The 21,538-nt window shown below is 33.3% G+C and overlaps 1 protein-coding gene and 1 non-coding gene across 2 annotated transcripts; both read right to left on the bottom strand.

Annotated features, from left to right (window-relative positions):
- Positions 1–795: 795 nt before the first annotated feature.
- On the bottom strand, positions 796–14,931 carry LOC131068976 (replication protein A 70 kDa DNA-binding subunit C-like). The gene is made up of 4 exons (XM_059208574.1): positions 14,719–14,931; positions 1,922–2,199; positions 1,756–1,816; positions 796–1,602 (listed from the first exon to the last, which is right to left on the bottom strand). The coding sequence occupies exons 1-4, from the start codon at positions 14,929–14,931 to the stop codon at positions 796–798; spliced, it is 1,359 nt and encodes a 452-aa protein (XP_059064557.1).
- A 3,854-nt stretch (positions 14,932–18,785) lies between these two features.
- On the bottom strand, positions 18,786–18,856 carry TRNAG-CCC (transfer RNA glycine (anticodon CCC)). Its single transcript has one exon. It is a non-coding gene; the product is annotated as a tRNA-Gly (tRNA).
- Positions 18,857–21,538: the final 2,682 nt, after the last annotated feature.

Here is a 21,538-nt window from a genome sequence, read left to right as displayed (position 1 = left end):
GATATTATAAAAAAAAAAGATATATGTGCATATATGTATAAATTTTCTGCAAATAAGATAGAGTTCAGTACATTTAAAAGTAATGAATATGAGTGAAAATAACTTATGTCAGGAGGAAAAACTTTCAAAGAGATAAGAGATAGATGTAAGAAATGTACATATAGATATTTATAGAAGCAACCATGTGTTCGTAAAAGGTAATTGTTTGTATATGTAAAACTATTAAATATGTAAATTATCTAATGTAATAATTGTATTGTAAATTGAAAGTTTAATAATCAGGAAAGATGCATTATAACTCTAAGCCTCATTACTTAGGCAGCCAATTTTTGCAAGTAGTGCATGACACTTAGCTTTGAAGTCAACAGGAGAGACTTTATTGACTGTGACTTTCATCTTTGATTCTGAATTATACGTGTTAGTGGAAACCAGTAGTGTGAATGAATAGTGATGTGACAATAGTCTCTTGATCATTGAGCAAGGTGTTTCTGTTGTTGTTGCATCATTTTGTAGTGCACAAAGCTCTTTTGCAGTTTTGTGTAGCAAGTGAATGCCACCCTCATCAAATGCAGTGGCCCATAGAGTACCTGTGGCATCTTGTAACTTTACTAGCAAGAGGTAACTATAATTACAGTCTTGCATAGTCATTTCACATATAGGGAAGAACCAAGAATCATCAACTTGCTGTGTACATTTTTTTTTGCAAGGCCTTCCATTGACTATTAGTGGACAAGGTGCGTAATAGAAATTTTGGTCAATTACGTTTACAAAACGTAGAACAACTAGCAAAGTAGTCTAAATTGTTTCTGGTTTGATACTCATCCTCTCACAGATTGAAGAAATAGTCATTCTAGTATATTTCCCATCTATGTGGATAGTTTCTGCAATAAAGGGTACAATAAGCAAAGGCTCCTTTCCTCTTAATGTTAGAGGTTCTGCTTCTGGAAAAGTTGGGTTGATATGTAATGTGGTTGCAGCTATTATGTTTATAAACTTCCCATTGAAATAGCCAACATGAGCATTACACAAAGCAAGGATAACCACACTATCATTGGTTAACATATTTTTCAATTCTAGGCCTTTTTGTTCTGCCATTGGACCCCATAGGTTGATGTCAATTGTTGAACTAGATAGATCATTAATTTTCACAACACGTTTCAATATTTGACTGCCATCATTCCTGTGTATTGGAATGATATCTCCAACGTATAAAACAAGGCCAATTATGTCAACCAACGTGTTATTTGTTAGATGAAACAATTCACTAATGGGCGTGAAAAGAGGACGTTGTTGATCTGCTTGTTCTTTGTTGCTACAACATTTTAGTCTGGATGCATCAAACAAGATGATTTCTAAATGACTATTTAGTTTGTTGTACCTCGCATTTGCCTCCTTAATGGATCCCTTTGAGATAATATAATGTGAACCTTCGTCCACACGGTTAGAGTGTAACTGAGCTATTTCATCAAAGCATGTGACTCTAATTTCACAGCTCTCACAGTCAACAATGTCAAAGCTAAACACATGGCCATTTTTTGTGGCTGTGCTATATGTCTTAATAGGGCGTTTATGAGTAACTCTCCCTTTGATTGTCCATTTATTCTAGTATGGATTCAAAGTTTAGATAGGGCTTATATTTTCAAAAGTTGTTGTTTGTGGGGATGGCAATTCAATGGCAAACTGAAGAGATCATTTAGATGTTGATGGTCTATCCTCAAACATTATTTCTGGTTGTTGTTCTTTGAACAAGTATACTGGTTTACCAAAGAATGGGCAATCACTTTGTTTCACTTCCAGACTAAGTATTACAATAGTCCTGTGAAAACAACAGACTTCTTTTTAAATTACTGTTAATTATACTTAAACAAAATTAAAAAGAGATGAAACATATTGTATTTAATAACCATAGTTTGTTTCCTACCTTGTGTTCCATATGTATCGGCATGTATAACTCGATAACTGGACTATTGTGCCTATTTTTAGAATATCTGAATCTATCAGAGTATCATATTTAGAAGGCAAGACTGCCAACTGCATGTATGTGCCATCAGATAACACTAATTTATGTCTTTCAGTATCATCTGTGTTGTTTTGCATTTTCTGAAATGACAAAACTTGTAGCAATGTTGAAGGAAGGTCATCCCCAGCATTGATAGATTGAATTGCAAAAGGGGTAGGGGCATACTCTTGGGTTTTTGCCTACAAAAAATAATATGAATATAGAGGATTTAATTTTAACATTAAGCAAGTCATATATTTGCTTACTTGTTAATGTAAAGCTTGTGTTATTAAAGTATGCGATCAAGCTATGTTATCTATAGAGTATTCATCTACTTTTGCACTATGCTATGAAAAAAGGATGCATGTGGTAATGAAAAGGTTGGTATGGAAAAGAGAGATGTATTGTAAAAAAAAAGAGCATAAAAGCTTTCTATTTTGAAAAGCTTTGATAATTTAGCTTACCAAACTATCAATTGTGGAGTGCTCTATCGATTCAGAGGTGGCTGTTGAAGATGCCATTGTACATACATACCTTTTGACAATTAAAAGTAAATTATAAACATGATGAATTGTAGTTCTTATATCAGAATACGATCACAACATGATTTAAGATGATCAAAGGTATATATGCACAAGCACAACAAAATTAATTGAGCATAGAGTAACGCTGTTAGAGTTTAAATTTTGTTTCAAATGGTAACGAATTGATCATAATGTGATTGAAACATGTATTCAAAATGATAATTGGTCATATGCTGATAAGCTTAAAAAACATAAAGTATCACTTTATGATTTACATATTTGAGAGCATGTTAACAAAATATGAGTTCATCTCATCAAAGATCATTCCAAATATAAGATGCATCTGTTTGTTTTGAATGTTAATAAAAAAATGAATGTAACTTTTCAAAGATTCAATAATTACAAAAACACAGGATCAACCCAAGCAACCCATCCAAGCTCGTTATCAGTCCATTTAAATACTATGTCTCCCAATGTGAAAATAATCGTTGGATCAGTTAATTGTTCAGTACTTGGTATTGGTAAAGGCGCTAATTCAATACTATGTATGGTTGTTACAACACTACAAAATGTAGAGAGGTTCATTGTTGTTTGGTTTGGTGATTTATGTTCGTAGTGCTGAATTATCTTTCTGAGGTTGCTCTTTAACTTGTTGCTTTCTTGCAACATTCTTTCAATGACATTGTTGATGTCCTTTGTTTCTTTTAATCTTCTATCCATTGTTGAAATTTGATTGTGTTAGTGTGGTTATTTTCTATTGGAATGACAAAATCGAAATTCATTACTAAAAAAAGTGAACATAGAAGAATAATACAACATATCTTTAAGTATATCATTTTTTTTTTTGTAAATCTTAACGAATTTAGTATTGACTGATTATAAAAACTTGTAATAATTAGTTGAATACTTTAAGCTTTGTAAAATGACTAATGAGCCAACTTTGAGATGTGATTACTTTTTTTTTGGATATATAAATTTAAGAACGAATTTACATGTAGGCAATGCTTTCACTCTGCAAGACAAGTGCTTAGTTTGATTTATTTTAGAGTATGTGTATATATATATCCATGTGTATATATACAGGTATACATGTCTATATAGATGTACATGCACGTATACATATACATCTGATATATATACATCTATATCTATATATATATACATGGATATATATTTAAGTATGGGCATGAATGCTTTCACTTTGCAAGGTAAGTATTCAGTTTTACAGTTCGAAGGGTCTGTGAAATGAATACAATAACGAAATCAAATACACTTGTGCATTTGGTTGGGGAGGAAAACATTGAAGACAACACCATTTCAAAAATGAGAATTTATAATTAGTAAAGGAAAGAATGCATCTATCTTATATAATAAGCTGGTCACAAAATCAAAATTATACACATCAATTGCAATATATTAATGTTGTAAATGTGGAACATTTGTTAGTGGTTATTTATCTTGGAGATTAAATGCCTTCATGTGCACAAAGTCAGTTATCTGATTTGTGTGAGTCTGAGCAAACATTTTGTGAAGCAACATTGTGTTTAATGTTTTCCTGTGTGAGATGCAGAATCCTGCTATCAATCCTTGTCATTGTCAAGCTTGGGAAAATATACCGAGAAGTGTCCTTTTCATGTATAAATCCTCAAGATATATATGTGAATGTTGAGCAAGACTCCATGTGATAGTTTAATAGGGAGAAATCACAGGGATAATCATGGTAGGATTAAAACAAATGCAAGGAGTCATGGCCTAATAATGAGAATTTCATATAATGTATCCTTAGACTTGATAAACGTGTAGGTACTTATATGTGACGAGGTTTACATGACAATAGAAAGTGAACAATGATAGTCGTCAAGGAAGACATTTTTTGAAAAAAAATAGATCTTAGATAACATGGAGCAAAAATAAAGAAGATAGTGAATTATTAGAGAAATCACAAGGATTTTCATAATAAGATTATATAAACCTTAAGGGGTTTCCTACGTAAAATGACAAAGAACTTTACAAAGTAGAGGAAAATTTAGAATCTTATAACAAGCAGTTAATGACATCCTTTAAATATCAGGCAATAACCTATAGTATTCATCAATAGTATCAACCAAGGTTAACCATGAAAAAGTGAAATTTATCGAGTTGCATTTTTTTGAGTTTATAGATTAATATTGAATTGGGTTTTAAGCAATGCTTTATGAAACACTTTCGGTTTGTGTGCATTCTGTTGTAGGTTAAAAGGGTTTTAGTTGGGTGTTGCAGTTTGGAGATATTCATTGATTTAAGTTTTAACCAGTATCAATAGTTTAAGGTTCTATTTCAACTACGATATTTCTTAATTTGCTTTAATGTTTTCGTCCCTAACGGTGTGCATGAATGTTGATGTTCTTTATGGCCGCTTCGAACAGTAAAATGTAATTTGTTTTGTTGCTCTCGAAAATATTTTGGTCTGCAAATTTTCACATAATGTTGGATGTAGTTGTTGAGCTAGGTTTTATTCTGCCTGTTAGTGTTTTGTTGGGCTTGTTTGTGAGCTTCTAGCCATGAATGATTTTACTCTACAAGGTAAGTATTTATTTTAATTTTTTTTAATTTGTAATGCATTGTTTTATAGTGTGTTATGGGCGCTTGAAACTATAAAATGTAATTTGTTTTGTTGTTGTTGTAAGTATTTTGCTCTGTAAATTTTCTTGTAACATTGGATTTAGTTGTCGAGTTAGGTTTTCTTTTGCCTGTGAGTGTTTTCTTGATGGGGTTTCTAAGCTTCTCACTGCAAGGTAACTGTTTTGTTGTTGTTGTTGTAAGTATTTTACTCTGCAAGGTAATTGTTTACTAACGTTTGTATTGCATTGCTTTTAATTTACAATGGTATTTATGTGATTGCTGTTGTGTGCACATGAAGGCTTTTATTCTGTAAGATATATATATATATATATATATATATATATATATATATATCATGTGTATATATATGCACATATATATGTATGTATATACATATGTATGTATATATACATATATATGTGTATATATATACATATATATACATATATATATATATGTATATATACACATATATATGTATATATATATATATATATATATATATATGTAGATGTGTTGGCACTCTAAAAATTTCTTTATCCTTGCAGGCTTGCTACTTTGTTTATGTTATTTAACTATTTGTGGATGTGACTACTTTCAGACTACAATGCAGACTTGTATCAATAAATCCTACACACTTTAGAATGGAGTTATTAAAACAGATATTTGATAAAACTATATATATATATATATATGCACATGTGTATATACACATACATGCATATATATATATGCATACATGTGTGTATTTATATACACGTATACATGCCTATACATACATGTATATGTGTGTGTGTGTGTGTGTGTGTACATATACATATATCAACACTACAAAGCATTCTAAGAAAAAGAATTATATATATACTTTGTTTATGTTATTTAACTATTTGTGGACGTGACTACTTTCAGACTACAACGCAGACTTGTATCAATAAATCCTACACACTTTAGAATGGAGTTATTAAAACAAAGATTTGATAAAACCCTATTTATATACATATGCACATGTGTATATATACATATATATATATATATATATATATATATATATATATATATATATATATATATATATATATATATATATATATATATATATATATGCGTACATGTGTGTATGTACATATACATATATCAGCACTACAAAGCATTCTAAGAAAAACAATTATATATATATGTACATCATGTGTGTGTGTGTATATATATATATATTGGCACTCTAAAAATTTGTTTATCCTTGCAGGGTTCTTACTTTGTTTATGTTGTTTAACTATTTGTGGACATGACTACTTTCAGACTGCAATCCACACTTCTATATATAAATGCTACAGACTTTAGAATGGACTTATTAAAATACTTATATACATATAGGTGTACGCATAAAGAACGTCAACATTCGTGCACACCCTCGGGGACGAAAACATTAAAGACAACGTCACTTTGAAAATAGAGCGCACGCATGGACGAGATGGGAAGCGGATAGTTGAGGAAAATGCAGGGACACGTCACCATGCAGGCTAAAATGCTGGGTAGTGGACACATCACCACAAGAGGGAAAACGTCGGCTACAAGACATTCTGGTGGTCGACAGAATGTCTTGCACTTTGCAGGCGAGTTTCTCCCACTAAAAGCCTATCGGCTTAATAAATGCTACAGACTTCAGAATGGAGTTATTAAAACACACATACACACACACACACACACACACACACATATATATATATGTATTGTTGGTATTTTGGTATGGTTTTGTCATTGATGTCAACACCTACTAAACACTTATCAACTCAGGCATTTTGGAGTATCAACAACATTCACCAGCAAGCAAGTGACTTATGCACAGTCACCGGTATCTGGTACACCGACAAGATATAATGATCACCGACACTTGGAATGATATGGAAAACACTTGGTTATGTCAAAGACATCGTGTGGACACTTTGTCTTAGAGTTTTGTTTATTGGTATATTAGCATTTGCATATTTGCTGTTACCGGCAAATAGGTCCAGGTTACACCAACAAGTTTATCTTTTCCAGATCAGCATGGCACGCTATGGAGATGACTTATTATTGTTGTAAATGCATTAAGACGACATATTGAATTGGTTATTGCGTTAGGTATTAATTGATATGTAAATTAATTTTATTGTAATATCTTGTAGAGCCAACCTACTAAAATTGGTCCTAGGTTATGGTATAAATGCAAAATCTTATTTGTAAGATCGGATGTGGAGTGTGAAAAAGGATTGTGTGAAGGTATATGCGAGAATAAGAAGAGCTATACACACAGACATCATTTGAAGATTGAAAGAGGGTTTTTGAGAAGACAATCAGAACTACATCGGTACTGAATCCAGCATATGAAGATGCTATTTTGAGCAGTACATTCTTATTGGATTTAACCATCCAACTGTAGTCAGTGTGACTCCCATTTTGTGATTGAGCAGTGAGCTCTAGGCGCTTGGCCTTTCTGCATGTGCAAACCCCATTTGTATACACTTACTATCTGCAGTAGTATCATCTGATTGTGGGTAAGGTTTCCCACCGTGGTTTTTCCCCTTACAGAGTTTCCACATACAAATATTGGTGTTATGTGTTGTGGATGACTTTGTCTTTTTGTTTCATACATTAATCCTTACCGGTATTGCAATTAACTGTTAAAACTGTCTACCGACATATTAGACTGGTTTACCGGTATTAAGCCTTAAGTTGGTTAAGTTATTTTTGGTTTGAATTTATCAGACAACTGATTCACCCCCCCTCTCAGTTGTCTCCGGGACCTAACACGTACATGTGTATATATACATGCATATATATATGCATACACGTGTGTATATATATAGATGTATACATGCCTATACATACATGTATATATATAAATATACATATATACATATATATATGTATATATTTGTACATGTCTATATGTACATATACATATATCAACACTACATATATATTCAGGCCGAGGGAAAATTATAACCAAAGTTCTCTACAATAAATGACAAACACCAAGAAATTAAAAGCCAAACAAAGATCATTTACCTTGAAGAGTGAAAGTATTGATATTCAAAATGTTTAAAAAGTAAAAAAATCTGTAAAAATAATCACTTACCTTGCAAACTAAAAGCATTGACAAACAAACTTTCGAAAGCAAGTCATTGCAGAGATTGTTACAACATAGTCACATAAAGAACATTATGATATTTCAATTGAACCACAAGTGTGATTAACAATTCAAAACATCTAAAACAAAACAACATTGTGCAAAGGCAAACTAAATGTTACTTATTAAATATGGTTCCAAAAAAGCGAGAATTAGACCTTTCCAACAATGCTTTCACAATAAAATTAAGTTTCCAAAGTCATACTCTATCAACAGACAATCTATAATCATAGAAGTAAATATTTTCAATTGTACCTAGGTATGATTGGTTGTAGAATTTGTTTGATTGTTTGGAGGGAGATGAGAATAGAATGTGGAACCAAAGAAAGAAGACGTGAAAATAAAAATGGGACACAACACAATTGTTTAGATAAACAAAAACTGCAACCAATAAGAGGAGTAGAAGAACACGAAATATCACCATGTTGAGTGCTCAAGAGATAGGTTTCTAAGGCAAACATTATTTACAGTTATGGGTTAGGAGTGATGGGATCATTTGACATGGGAAGGTATCAACATCAAATGAGGAATGTGTTGGGAAATGTGGAATGTATTTGAATAAACTTATCTGCTCCATTTTGTTCATACCAGTTCCATTTTGTTCATTCTTGTTGCTTTGCCATGAATATCAAAGTTTGGGGATGCAATGACTCATTGGCTTTAGGTCTTTTTGCAATATAAATGTACATTGTCTTGGTTTCTTATATGTGATCTACAAAACTCCTAGGCATTGACCTTTCTAAACATGGATCCAGTAGCTGGAATTGATCGGCTTAACGAAAATAAGGTTAGTTAGATTTTCCCGTCTCATTTTCATACCCATTTAATCAAGTTCATTTTTCTTGTTTTGGCAAGAATCTTTTATATATAGTGAAGCTTCTATATTAATCACCATTACCATTGTAGTACATTGGGAAAATGTGAAAACATGGTAGGGTTCGACTAAAGGAACTGAAATTCATTATGATTCGCTAAATCAGACTAATGTCATTATTATTATTTTGAACTTAATTAGATTTGAAAGTCAAGACAAACAGTAGCTATTCCATGAGTTGTATATGCCCTTGGGCATTGGTTCCCATGGGATAAGAAGTCTGTTTATTACCAAATTTGATTTTTTGTCTTTTTAGCTGTTTACAATTTGCTCAAAACAACAGTGTGTACCATGGAAATAGCAGTAAGAGGGCAGATTTGTGTTGGTTGTTAAGATAGAGAAAAATGTTTCTCTTCCAATGGGATAAAATTTAGCTGGTGAAATTTCTGTCTCACAGAGACTCCATGAAGATTTGATTTCACCTAGAAATTGCCTCACAAGTACATTCTATACTATGAATCTCCAATTAAGATCCCTTTACCTTAAATGCACAGAAAAAATTAGGGAATCCTTTATGTTTCATTAGGCTCTAAGCCCTACATAATTAAGGGCATACATTTCTCTGAACTTGCCTATTGCTCTTTGAGGAGTAAGTCTCTTAGTATCTTCCTTCTCTTTAAGATATTTCTCATATTAAGATTACGAAAGATTTATTTTGTGCATTTTACCGTATACAACACTTCTCCATCCCACAATAGGGAAGTGTTAGAAAGGAAAATTAGATCTCCTCAAGGATATTATACATACGTACATCTGTATATATATATATATGTGTGTGTGTGTGTGTGTGTGTGTGTGTGTGTGTGTGTGTGTGTGTGTATTTATATAAATGTATACATGCCTATACATACATGTGTATACATATATGTACATATAGTACCTGTCAAAGTGAACAGGTGTCATGTGTATATATATACATGCATATGTGTGTGTGTGTGTGTGTGTGTGTGTGTTCATGTGTGTATTTATATACATGAATACATACCTATGCATACATGTACGTAGTCAAGTCCACAAACAGTTAAATAACATAAACAAAGTAACAACCCTGCAAGTACACCACGTGAAAAAAATAAGCACACTATAAAATAATGCACTATAAATTTTTAAAACTTCAAAATCAACAGTGAACATTCCGTGAAAATTTTCACAACAAAATATTCTCGAGAACAACAAAACAAATTACATTTTAGGTTCCAAGTGGCCATAAAGAACGTCGACATTAGTGCAGATGGTTGGAAACAAAAACATTAAACTAAATTAAGAAATATCGTGTTTGAAATAGAGCCTTAAACTATTGATGGTGATTAAAGCTTAAATCAATAAAAATATTTGCAAAATCCAAAACCAAACTAAAATTCTTTTAACCTAGACCATAATTTAATCGGAAACAGAATGCTCAAAACCTAAATACCTGTCAAAGTGAACAAATATGTTGCAGACTGAAAGTAATCACGTCCACAAACAATTAAACAACATAACCAAAGTAACAACCCTGCAAGCACACCACGGCCAAAAATAAGGACGCTATCAAATAATGCATTACGAATTTTGAAAACTTAAAAATAAACTAAACAGGTACCTAGCAAAGTAAAACCATTCATGATGAGAACCTCAGAAACAAGCCCAACAAAACAGTCCACATTCGTGCACATCATCGGGGACGAAAACATTAAAACGAAGTAAGAAATATTGTATTGGACTATTGATGGTGATTAAAAATTAAATCAATAAATATCTGCAAACTACAAAACCCAACTAAAACCCTTTTAATCTACAAAAAAATGTACACAAACCGAAAGTGTTTCGTAAACCATTGCTCAAACCCAACTCAATATTAACCTGCTAAAAAAGTGTTTTACCCTACAACACAATGACACATACTTTGAAAGTAGTCACGTCTACAAACAATTAAATAACATAAACAAAGTACCAACCCTGCAAGCACAACACGAGAAAAAATAAGCACACCATAAAATAATGAATTGCAAATTGTAAAAACTTTAAAATAAAATAAGCACTTACCTTGCAAGGTAAAACCATGCACGACGTGAAGCTCAAAAACAAGCCCAACAAAACACAATGAGCCAGAAGAAAACCTAACTCGACAACTATATCTAACGTTATGTGAAAATGCCTTGCAGACTGAAAGTAGTCACGCCCACAAACAATTAAATAACATAAACAAAGTAACAACCCTGCAAGCACACGAAGGGGGAAAATAAGCAGAGTATAAAAAAATACATTACAAAACAAAAATAAATTTAAATAAAAGCAAAAGTTACCTTGCAAATTCAAACCATTCACGACGTGAAGCTCACAAAGAAGCCCAATAAAATAGTCACAACCAGAAGAAAACCTAACTTGACGACTATATACAACGTTATGTGAAAATTTGCAAAGCCAAATATTGCCGACAACAACAAAACAAATTAGATTTTAGGGTTGCAAGTGGCCATAAAGAACATCGATATTCATGCACAGCCTCGGGGACGAAATCATTAAAGACAGTGTCGCTTCAAAAACAGAGCGCACACACGGACACGACCAAAAGTGGACAGCTAACGAAAACGCAGGCACACGTCACCACGTGGGGTAAAACACCGGGCAGTGGACACATCAGCATGGGAGGGAAAACGCCGGCGGCAAGACCTTCCAGCAACCGCCGATATGTCTTGCACTTTGTAGGTGGGTTTCTCCCACTAAAAGCCCATCGACTTAAATATAGAGTTTTTATTTATTTTGATTTGTAATTATTTTTAATTAATTATGATTAAATTTATTTTTGTTTATTTTAAATCTAGATTAATTGTATTTATGTATGAATTTCATTAGATTATTTTAGATTGATATTAGGAATTGCCTCTTTCCCCTTTCAATATTTAAATGGTTTGCAAGTTTAAAAGGATATATGTTCTTTTATATAAGTTCAATTAAAACAATAGTAGTAGACTTTTTTTATGTTTTAAGAATTATTTTAATTAATGCATGGTACAATTTTATTAAACATTTGGACACTAAAATATATCAAGTGGTGCATTGACACTATTAAACAATAGTTTTCAATTAACTAAGTATATAATATTTTTTGATGTGTTTACATATGAAACAATTAATGCATATTGATTCATTGCTTAATTGAAAAATGGAATTCTGATTTATCCTCTATTTAATCTTCATTGTATTCATATCATGGATATATTCTTGAACATCAAATTTTTAAATTGGTGGATAACAAGTGAACAAACAAGTTAATTATCAAAATAGGTTGATTTAAAACACTAATGGTTCAACTATTGTATTATGACAATCTAGAATTAGATGGAGGTTTCTATTACTGAGATCCTCTCTTATGAGCCATAGATGTTTGTTAGATTAGTTATTGTAGACACCCAATTCTATCCACTTAATTCAAACTATTAATTAAATAAATAAGACATATTTGTTTAATTAATTCATCTTAACCCCTTATCCCTTCTCTCACATTTAAATAAAATATTATTTAAATTCCTAAAGTTGCAAGTTAACCCTCCTCCTAGTCATTTCTAAACCCCCTATCATTAGCCTAATCACCCTTTAATGGTTTGCACATTTCTAAACCAAAGGTGAACTTAAAACCCATCAAATCAAGCCTTTAATGGCTTCCTTCAAAGTCTTCAAGCCTTCAATGGCTTCTTTTAAAGTCTTCTTAAGCCTTTACTGGCTTCCTCAAGTTCAAACAAAGAGATAGGCCGAAGGAGAGTTTCACTCATCTTATTGGAGACCAAAGAAGGAATACAGTCCAAAATTTGATTTTCTTCAACATCAACATGAGTAGAATCTTTAGAAAACAAAGCTGAATAAAACCGAGTAGTCTCATGAGACATCTCACCCAAAGATGTCAATTGGATGCCAACTAAGTTAACCAAGGAGGAGATAAAACAAACTTGTCAATGAGCTTTGATAGAATTGTGAAATAAAGTTGTATTCTTGTCCCCTTTCTACAGCCAATCTATCCGACCTTTTTGTTTCCAAAAAAATTCCTCTCGAAGATCCCATTCCTCAAGATCTTTCATAGATTGAGACTCATCTCTATGCAAATCCCATGTTAAACCATTGTCTCTAATTTGGCGAGTAATGGCATCCAAATAGGCTTGAGATTTCCTCTTGTTAGCTTGGACATTACCAAAGAACTGTCTATTCCACCATTTGAGTTTATATTTAATTTCTTAATAAAAGAATACATAGCAGTGTCATAGGCCAGGCTACCCTGCATCCACTAATGTCATATCAACTTATGAAGTAATGAATCTCAAAGCAACATAAGTTGAAACTTAAATGAAGGGTGCTTGGGACCACATAATATGGTAGCTGAAAATTTAATGAGCTAGTGATCTGACCCCTGCCAATCAAGAATCTTAGAGCGGGTATTCCACCTATCCCTAATCCAAAAACAAGAAACAAGAAATCTGGCTAGCCGCTCGTGAGTAGCATCCTCACCACACCTTCTATTATTTCAAATAAAGATGCCATTAGAAGGTTTTACATCAAATAAAGTAAGCATCTCTATATGCCATTGAAGAAGAGCAGAATATGGATCCAACCTTGCAATTCCCCCTCTTTTTTCTTTCAAACTCAATATAGAATTAAAATCACCAGCAAGAATCCAAGGGAGGAAAGGAACAAGGGACCACACATACCTTATATGAGACTAAAGAGCTGACTTACCAGGGAGATCAGTCAGAGCATAAACATTAGTCAACAAAAAAGTTTCACCAAAATCCAAAGAGGAAGCCGCTAGAGAGATAGAAGAATGGCTAGACATCCACCATAGCAGAAAAACCTTCCTTGGGTTCCAAAAACAAGCTAGTACTCCTAAACTACCAAAAGCTCCAATGCACTGACACTAACTAAACCCCCAAATACCTAGTGCATCGTACAACAAGCCATACACAGGAAATTTAGTTTCCTGGGTGCAAAGAATATTTAAAGAATGAGCCTTAATTAAATCATCAATAGCCTTTTGTTGAGGGATGTTATTCAGACCCCTAACATTCCATGAGAAGACAATCATTGAAGAGGTTGGGAGAGATGAGACTCAATGGGCTTCACTAACCCCGATTCCACCAACATTTCCCTAGCTAATTTAACTTTTCCTTGGTCTTTCTTACTGCTAGCCTTAGAACATTTCTCTGGTAGCACCTTTTTAAGGGGCTTATGATGTAGCCTTAACACAGGAAGGGCATGGGGACTTCACTAGTTAGGCAATATTATATCATGTGCATTCATATTGGGGGTTTTAATATCCCAAAATTCTTTAACAATATGTTGTCTATCTGGTGAAAATAGGGGGTTTTTAATTTAGGCTATGAAAAAATACAATATTTGGTGAAAATAGGGGGGTTTAAATTCGGGTTGTTTATTGGGAGGGGGTGACAAAAAAGGATTTTAGAGTAATATTTTTAAAAATTAGGGGGATTCTTTACTATCCCATGAATGCACGTGCTATAACCCAGGTTCACTAAAGGAAGCCCCCATGAGGAAGGGCACATGAGCCTTTCCTAAAACTCAAAACCTCCTTAGCCAAGTCAGCCAAAATGGTATCATCAACTACATCCATAGAAAAATTTGGTGCCAAAGGGACAATACCACTAGAAGGCCCCTCGGGAACCTGCCTCCCATCCTCCCACAAGATGTCTGGGACATTCCCTTTCTCCTGCTCCACATCCATACACAAACCTATAGCCCCAGTCCAAAGATGCATAGGAATTCCTTCTACCAAGGCCATATCCTCTAACACCTCAAAATGATTGAAACCCTCCTCCTTCAACCTACCTCTAAAAGTTATTTTCTAACCTCTCCCCTAAAAGCAATCATATCTTAAATATTATATATTAAGCACAATATATCGTGAAGTTTTTAAGTTAAAACCCCATTCTCGTCAATTTCAACAAGTCTATTAAAGAGAAGAGATATGTATATCTTACTAATGATTCAAGTGAAACATAAGGTTTTGAGTTTACAACCTATTCTCGCCATTTTTTCAAGAAGTCTATTAAAGAGCATGAGCATGAGTATTTGTCTGAATGAATGACAAGGAATACAAATAACTTATTATAGACCCATTTTATTATTTTGGTTAAAAAAATATATCCATAAGTTTTAAGCCCGATTCTATCTAAATATGACACTTATTTCTTACAAGAGAGCTATATCTAATTAATTTGGTGATTTTAGAACATTCAACCACATCTATTACTCAATTTTAGGAAGATCGAATGTTCAAATGACATGTTTACTTCTATTTCCACCTTTGTGCAATATTGCAGTACTAGCTAGTGGAAAATAACCAAAAATAGGTCGATGGCAATATTAGTAAAAAGTTTGTAAGGGTTTTCATTCAACTAGAAAATAACCTCTTTGACATCCAATATTAGACCTTGGTTTTTAGGTTCAATAATAAGCATAAATTTAGTAAATACCACCACACTAAAAGTGCATAAATTGAATCTCATATTCACTACGTTGAAGTTGGTGATAAAGTCACTAAAGAAAATGTTCAATTACTTTTTCTGAAAGTAGGCGAGAGAACAACTTAAGGCTATCCAATTTGATCATTAACAACGCATGTCCCTCTCTAGGATTTATAAGGCCTTTCAAGGCTATCATTGTAAGCTAATATTTTTAAACCCAAGAGAATCTTATGAAGTACTTTAAAGCTTTAAAACAACACATAAGTATTTTCTCTAATCTCAATTTGTCGACTCAAGTTTATTGTGATTCTCCACTTAAATTTTATGATCTTATTATTTTATGCTTATGTAAATGTCTAATGAGAAGGTCCATAACCTTTAAAGCTTCCCCTATGAGTTCTTCAAAGCTAATATTTAGCATTTTACTACTCTAAGCTTGTTGTAACTCTATAAGGAATCTCTTCTTAAAACAATGTTTAGATAAAGACAACGCTTGAAATAATATTAAGTCGATAGGTCTAAGAATTGTGATTCTAAATTGATTTCCAACTAGAATTTGTGTAAAAATAGTGGACCAATTCATAATGATAATGATCACAATTAGAATAAATCTTCACATTATTTTATTCTAGCAATTTGCATGCCAATTTTTTTATATTTTATATATGTATTAATTTTGCTACTATGTTTCAATCTTATATCACTCATTTTGAAAAGGCCCATAGTAAAAAGTTGCTTAAAATGCTAGATAATTGCAATTCTAGCTCTCTCATTCATTTTTCTGTCCAAAAAAATGGTTAGCCTAGTAAATTGTAGAATCCTAAGTGTTTTCATTCAATACTAACATATGAATCAAATATTGCAAAACAAATTAGTTTCGATGAAATAATGGAGAAGATAAAATAGAATAATAGAGTATTGGGGTAAGCCTCATGTTAAGTCTTCTTTTCTTCAAGTTGCTTGGGCTCTTGGCCCCACTTTCATCATGTGGCATATTTGGTTGCAGAAGAATTGAATCATATTTTTTGTGATGCTAGGATGGTGGTTCAACACTTGTGGTAACACCTTATTCATTCTCTTCATGAGTCTGTCTTGGTAAAGTGTGACTTTGTTGGAGTTGTGGATCTTAGAGATGTTGATGGTTGTAGTCGGCTCAATTTTCCTCTTCACAGAGGTGTTCCTTCTCTTGGGGTGAAGTGTGCTAGGTAGGTCATGAGCAACAAATGTAGACATCCTTTGAAAAAGGTAAATCAAGAGGGTCGATGGTACCCTCCTCCTCAGCGAGTTTTAAAAATTAATACTGATGATTCATCTAGGGGGAATTATGGTCATGTTAGTATTAGGGGAGTAGGACGTGGCAACTCTAGAGTTGTTCAGTTTATAAAGGTCTTCATACAAATAATTACATGGAGGCTCTTGCCATTTTGTTTGGTGTGTTGCGTAGTAGTGTTCTTGGTTGGAAAATGATTATTTGTGAATCGGATTCTCAAGTGGTGGTGACTTTGTTGAATGAGTAGCGACTAGATGACGTCAGCTAACTCTTATCTTTAGTTATTAGACAAATTCTTCGGTTGTGTGGGTCCTTGGAATTTGTTACTTTTAGCGACATTCCATGTGAGTGGATTGGCGTTGCAGAATTGTTTGGCCAAATGGGCTTTTGATCCAATGCAGAGTTGGAATATTGTGGATAGGGGACAATTATCTCTAGAAATGTCTCATATGTTGGATAATTTAGTGGACACTAACAGTGCTATGTGATGATCTTTTTGTTGGGCGGTTGGTCCTTCTTGCTTTGTGTCTCTTTCTGTGATTCAGTAACTTTTTACCCCTCTTTTAGTTTAAGAAACATTTTTACAAGGTAAAACCTTGACAATATGTCAAGATAACATTCATAGAAAGGGTATCGTTATTCTTATTGTTCAATGGAATAAATAATTACAATCTTCATGTAATTGTTAGTGTTACAGAATTACTTATCTTTCTCTAGAGTATATATATATATATAACAACAACCATGAAATTTAAAATAATCTAGATTTTTCCATTAAATTATCCGAAGTGTAAATAAGTTTTCATAAGAAAAAGTTATAACCAGATAGTTACATATTTATTCAATTGATAGAAGTACAGTCCTTGCAAAATAATGATAGTTAAAAGTCACCACTTGGGCTTCAAAATCATGTATGTTAATCTTCTGAACTCAGTTGAAACCTAGAGAGTGCATTCAAGAGGAAAACCCTATGGAAAGTTTTTACTATTCGAACAGTAATTGTAAATCATGCAATTCTTGTGCACCCATTCAGTTTTCAACAGCGCACTCGATAGTAAAGCCTCTGCACTGTACCATACTCACATATCATTTAAAGGAGGCAGAGCACATCTCTATTTTGGAATTTCCATAAGAAGCAACAAAAAGAAGGTTGCTGCAGTCAATCTTCACTGCACCGTTTCCCGTTGCCCAATCATCAGCATTCTACAGGCTTGAATATATTCTCATTTCTGGATTCGTAGGATATGCCGCTCTTGAATCCTCTCTGTTCTTAAAGACTGTCAATGGAATTTCATCCATAGAAAACCTGCAAAAGTTTCATGAATACATATTGCAACAACAATGATGATGTCAAAACTACAAGGCCAAGCCGAAGACGACATCCATTGGTTGATTTGAAGTTGCAGGGGTAATATTGATATTGATTACATAAGTTTTGGGGATTCTAGAGTAGGGTGTAAGTGTGGAAGGCAGCAGTGGGTTCAAACCAGGACTTATCTAAAATCATTTCAACAAATCTATTTTTGTGCATATCCTGCGATTATGTAATTTTTTTGAGGCATTTTGTCAAACAGTTCGCGTGCCTTGTCTATCCTTCCACGCGTTGCATACATCTTTAACAGAACAGTTGCAAATACAAAATCTGAGAAAGTTCCTCTATTCCTTACGCTTTAATGGACGTCCATACCCTGTTCCAAATATCCCATTTAGCAGGCAAAAATTGTCAAGTCTGGCTTTAGAGCTGCCAGCATTTGCATGAAAGTTTCTATAGCCTTATTAACAAATCCACTTTGTGGATATCCTGCAATCAGGGTATTCTATGAGAACAAGTTTCTTCTATATTTGAAAAATAAAATTAAACAACTTCGATAGACATACGAGTAATGCCAAATGCAAAATTGCGCATCCGGGGAATCGAACCCCGGTCAGTACCGTGGGAGGGTACTATGATACCACTACACTAGATGCGCGTTTCTAATAAATATTTTGTCAAACAGTTTACGTGCCTTGTATATGCTTCCACATTTTGCATACACGAATACTAGAGCATTTCCAACTACAACATCTGATCAAATTCCCCTATTCCTTATGATGTTATGGATACCTATACCTTATTCCAAAGCTCCCATTTTGGCATAGGCTGCGAGTACGTTGGAAAATATAAACTGATTGGAGTAGAGCCCTGTGCATATGGTTGTAATAGGCCCTCACAACTAAAGGTTGTAATCACAATTTTTTACTAACTACTTGAATTTTATTTGGAGTCTTTTTTATTTATTTGGTACTAATTATCATTATGAGGTGTTTTGTAATAGGTGGGAATAGTTTTCGTTAATAAAAATTATGTATGTTTTAAATTGATATACTGATTAGTTATTGTAATGAGAATGAAATAGACAATAGCTGATAGTTTAGATCAAAGAGTAAGAAGGTGAGTTCTTGGAATGAAATAGATAATAGTTTTTGTTTCATCTGAGGATAGAAGTTTGGTGTTACAAAAAACTTGTGTCTAAGGAGAGCAGTCTTTTTCCATTGTTTAACCAGACTAGACTCCCCTTTCAATCACCTCACCAAACCACTATGCACATCCAATCTGGGTTATATTGCCTAATCTTCCCCTTTAGTTTGTAGAGGAAACCCATTACGAGGCTATCAAAAAATCAGTTGGTCCTTTTTTGAAGTTTGATGAGTTCACTTCATGCATGGATCACTCCACCTTTTCTCACATTCTAGTTGACATCAACATCTCCAAATCTCTTTCATGGGGATGTGGTTTTGATTGTTACGATAGGGTTTGGATGCAATTGTTTCATTTTTTATGTCATTACTACTTGGTTACCAATCATCTAGCTCCATATTGCTCTCCAATGTGTCAGAAATGTGTAGCTACTTGGTGGAAGTATGCTAAGGAAGATTACTTAACCATTGAGATCTCCTCCTCCTCTATGATTGACTTTGCCCATGATTCTATTGAGCTTCCTATTCATGATATGGCTTCATCATGCCTTGGTGTCCCTACTGCAATTCCTCTTTCTCCTAGTTAGTCTATAGTCATGCAAGTTGTCTCCTTGCAGCTATAGTCTTCTTCGGTGCTTGATAGTATGGATTGTAATCTTGAAGCCCCTCCTTTGATTGTTGTTGATACTCCAATTGGGGGTTCACCTCTTATTTTTCCCTATAATGGGATGTTCGATGATAGCATCACTTGGATGGTAGTTCGTAAAGGGATGAAAGGTCCTCCTTTCCTTCCTCTTTCATTATGGTCCATGGTCCATCCATATTGCAAATCCATAAGATCATGGTCAATGCATTATGTATCAAACACAAACACTCATATAATGCATAGGGACTGTATGTTGAATACAATTCGTTTATATATATATATATATGAATACAATTGAAATTTATCTCTTTATATCTCTCTTTATGGAGGGAGTCACATCCATTCACCATTAATGCCCTTTTGAAAGGGCTACAACCCTTCATGTTAATTGCTACCCTTTCATGGTAAGTTTTAATTAAAATGCTTTTGTTGTTAGTCCAACGCATCCCTTATTAGAGTTATTTAATATTGTTTGTAGTTGTTAATCCTTCAAATAATGTTGATATTGTCACTTATAGGAGCCCCATTGTTGGCATTACAACAAAAAAGGAGATTGTTGACATTTCAATAAGGATATTGAGAAGGTTGTTGAAGATCATTGATATAACTGAAGAAGGATGATTACTATCTTAATAATATTATTTTGTCATTGATGTCAAGCAATTGATTTTCTGACTCAGAATGATGTTGCCATATCTTAAGAAGTATGTTTTGATGAAAATTAAGAGGTTGGTAAGTGACTCAAAAAGAATGTGACAATGAAGGAGAATAATAAGTTATTCAATGGGCAACTATTATCGAGTTAGACAATGATGAGATCATGTTGTTTTGATTGTTTTGATATCCTACATATGATGTTTAATACTGTACTATATCACCGAGCAAAGAACCTAGTCGGTAAACCCTACGGTTATCGCTATTGGTTAAAGAAGGAAGAATGTAAACCAAGTGAAGTTCAGTATTTACCGAGTAACAACCAAGTTATAATAGATCGCATTGGATGGATAAAAGCATTATTTAATAAAGGATGTTGATGAGCTAGAGATGAATAAATGATTGGTATGTCGTGCATGAAGTATGTTGAGGATCGACGACATGGAAAATAAAAAAGGAAGATCTATAGCACAGATTGAACCGTAATAACCTAGTACAAGTTCCAAGGAAGGAATACAAGTTCCAAGGCAAGGTAAAACATTTTTCAGATCGAAGGATACATTGAACCTGGTCAAGTTTGAAGATCTGATGGCTAAGATTGATCATGAGAAATGTGATAAAAGAGATTTAGGGGTTAGATATTGTTTATAAATAAGGAATTGTTGATGAACAATGTATGCACAATGATGCTACAGTAATGTTTACCGAACACAAAAGCTTGAAGATCTGATTCAAGAATAGATTGAGAAGCCCAACAAGCCCAACAAGGGACAAGATAAGTCGTATGACAAGATAGTTTTGAGCAAATAGAATCTGCTTTAGCATTTCAGATGTGAAGTTGCAGATATATTTTATTACTGTTGTTTATTTTGTAAGTAATAGAAAATCTCTTAAC

Source organism: Cryptomeria japonica, chromosome 7 (assembly GCF_030272615.1).
Source record: "Cryptomeria japonica chromosome 7, Sugi_1.0, whole genome shotgun sequence".
Taxonomy (NCBI): domain Eukaryota; kingdom Viridiplantae; phylum Streptophyta; class Pinopsida; order Cupressales; family Cupressaceae; genus Cryptomeria; species Cryptomeria japonica.
This window is presented reverse-complemented; position numbering and strand designations above follow the sequence as displayed.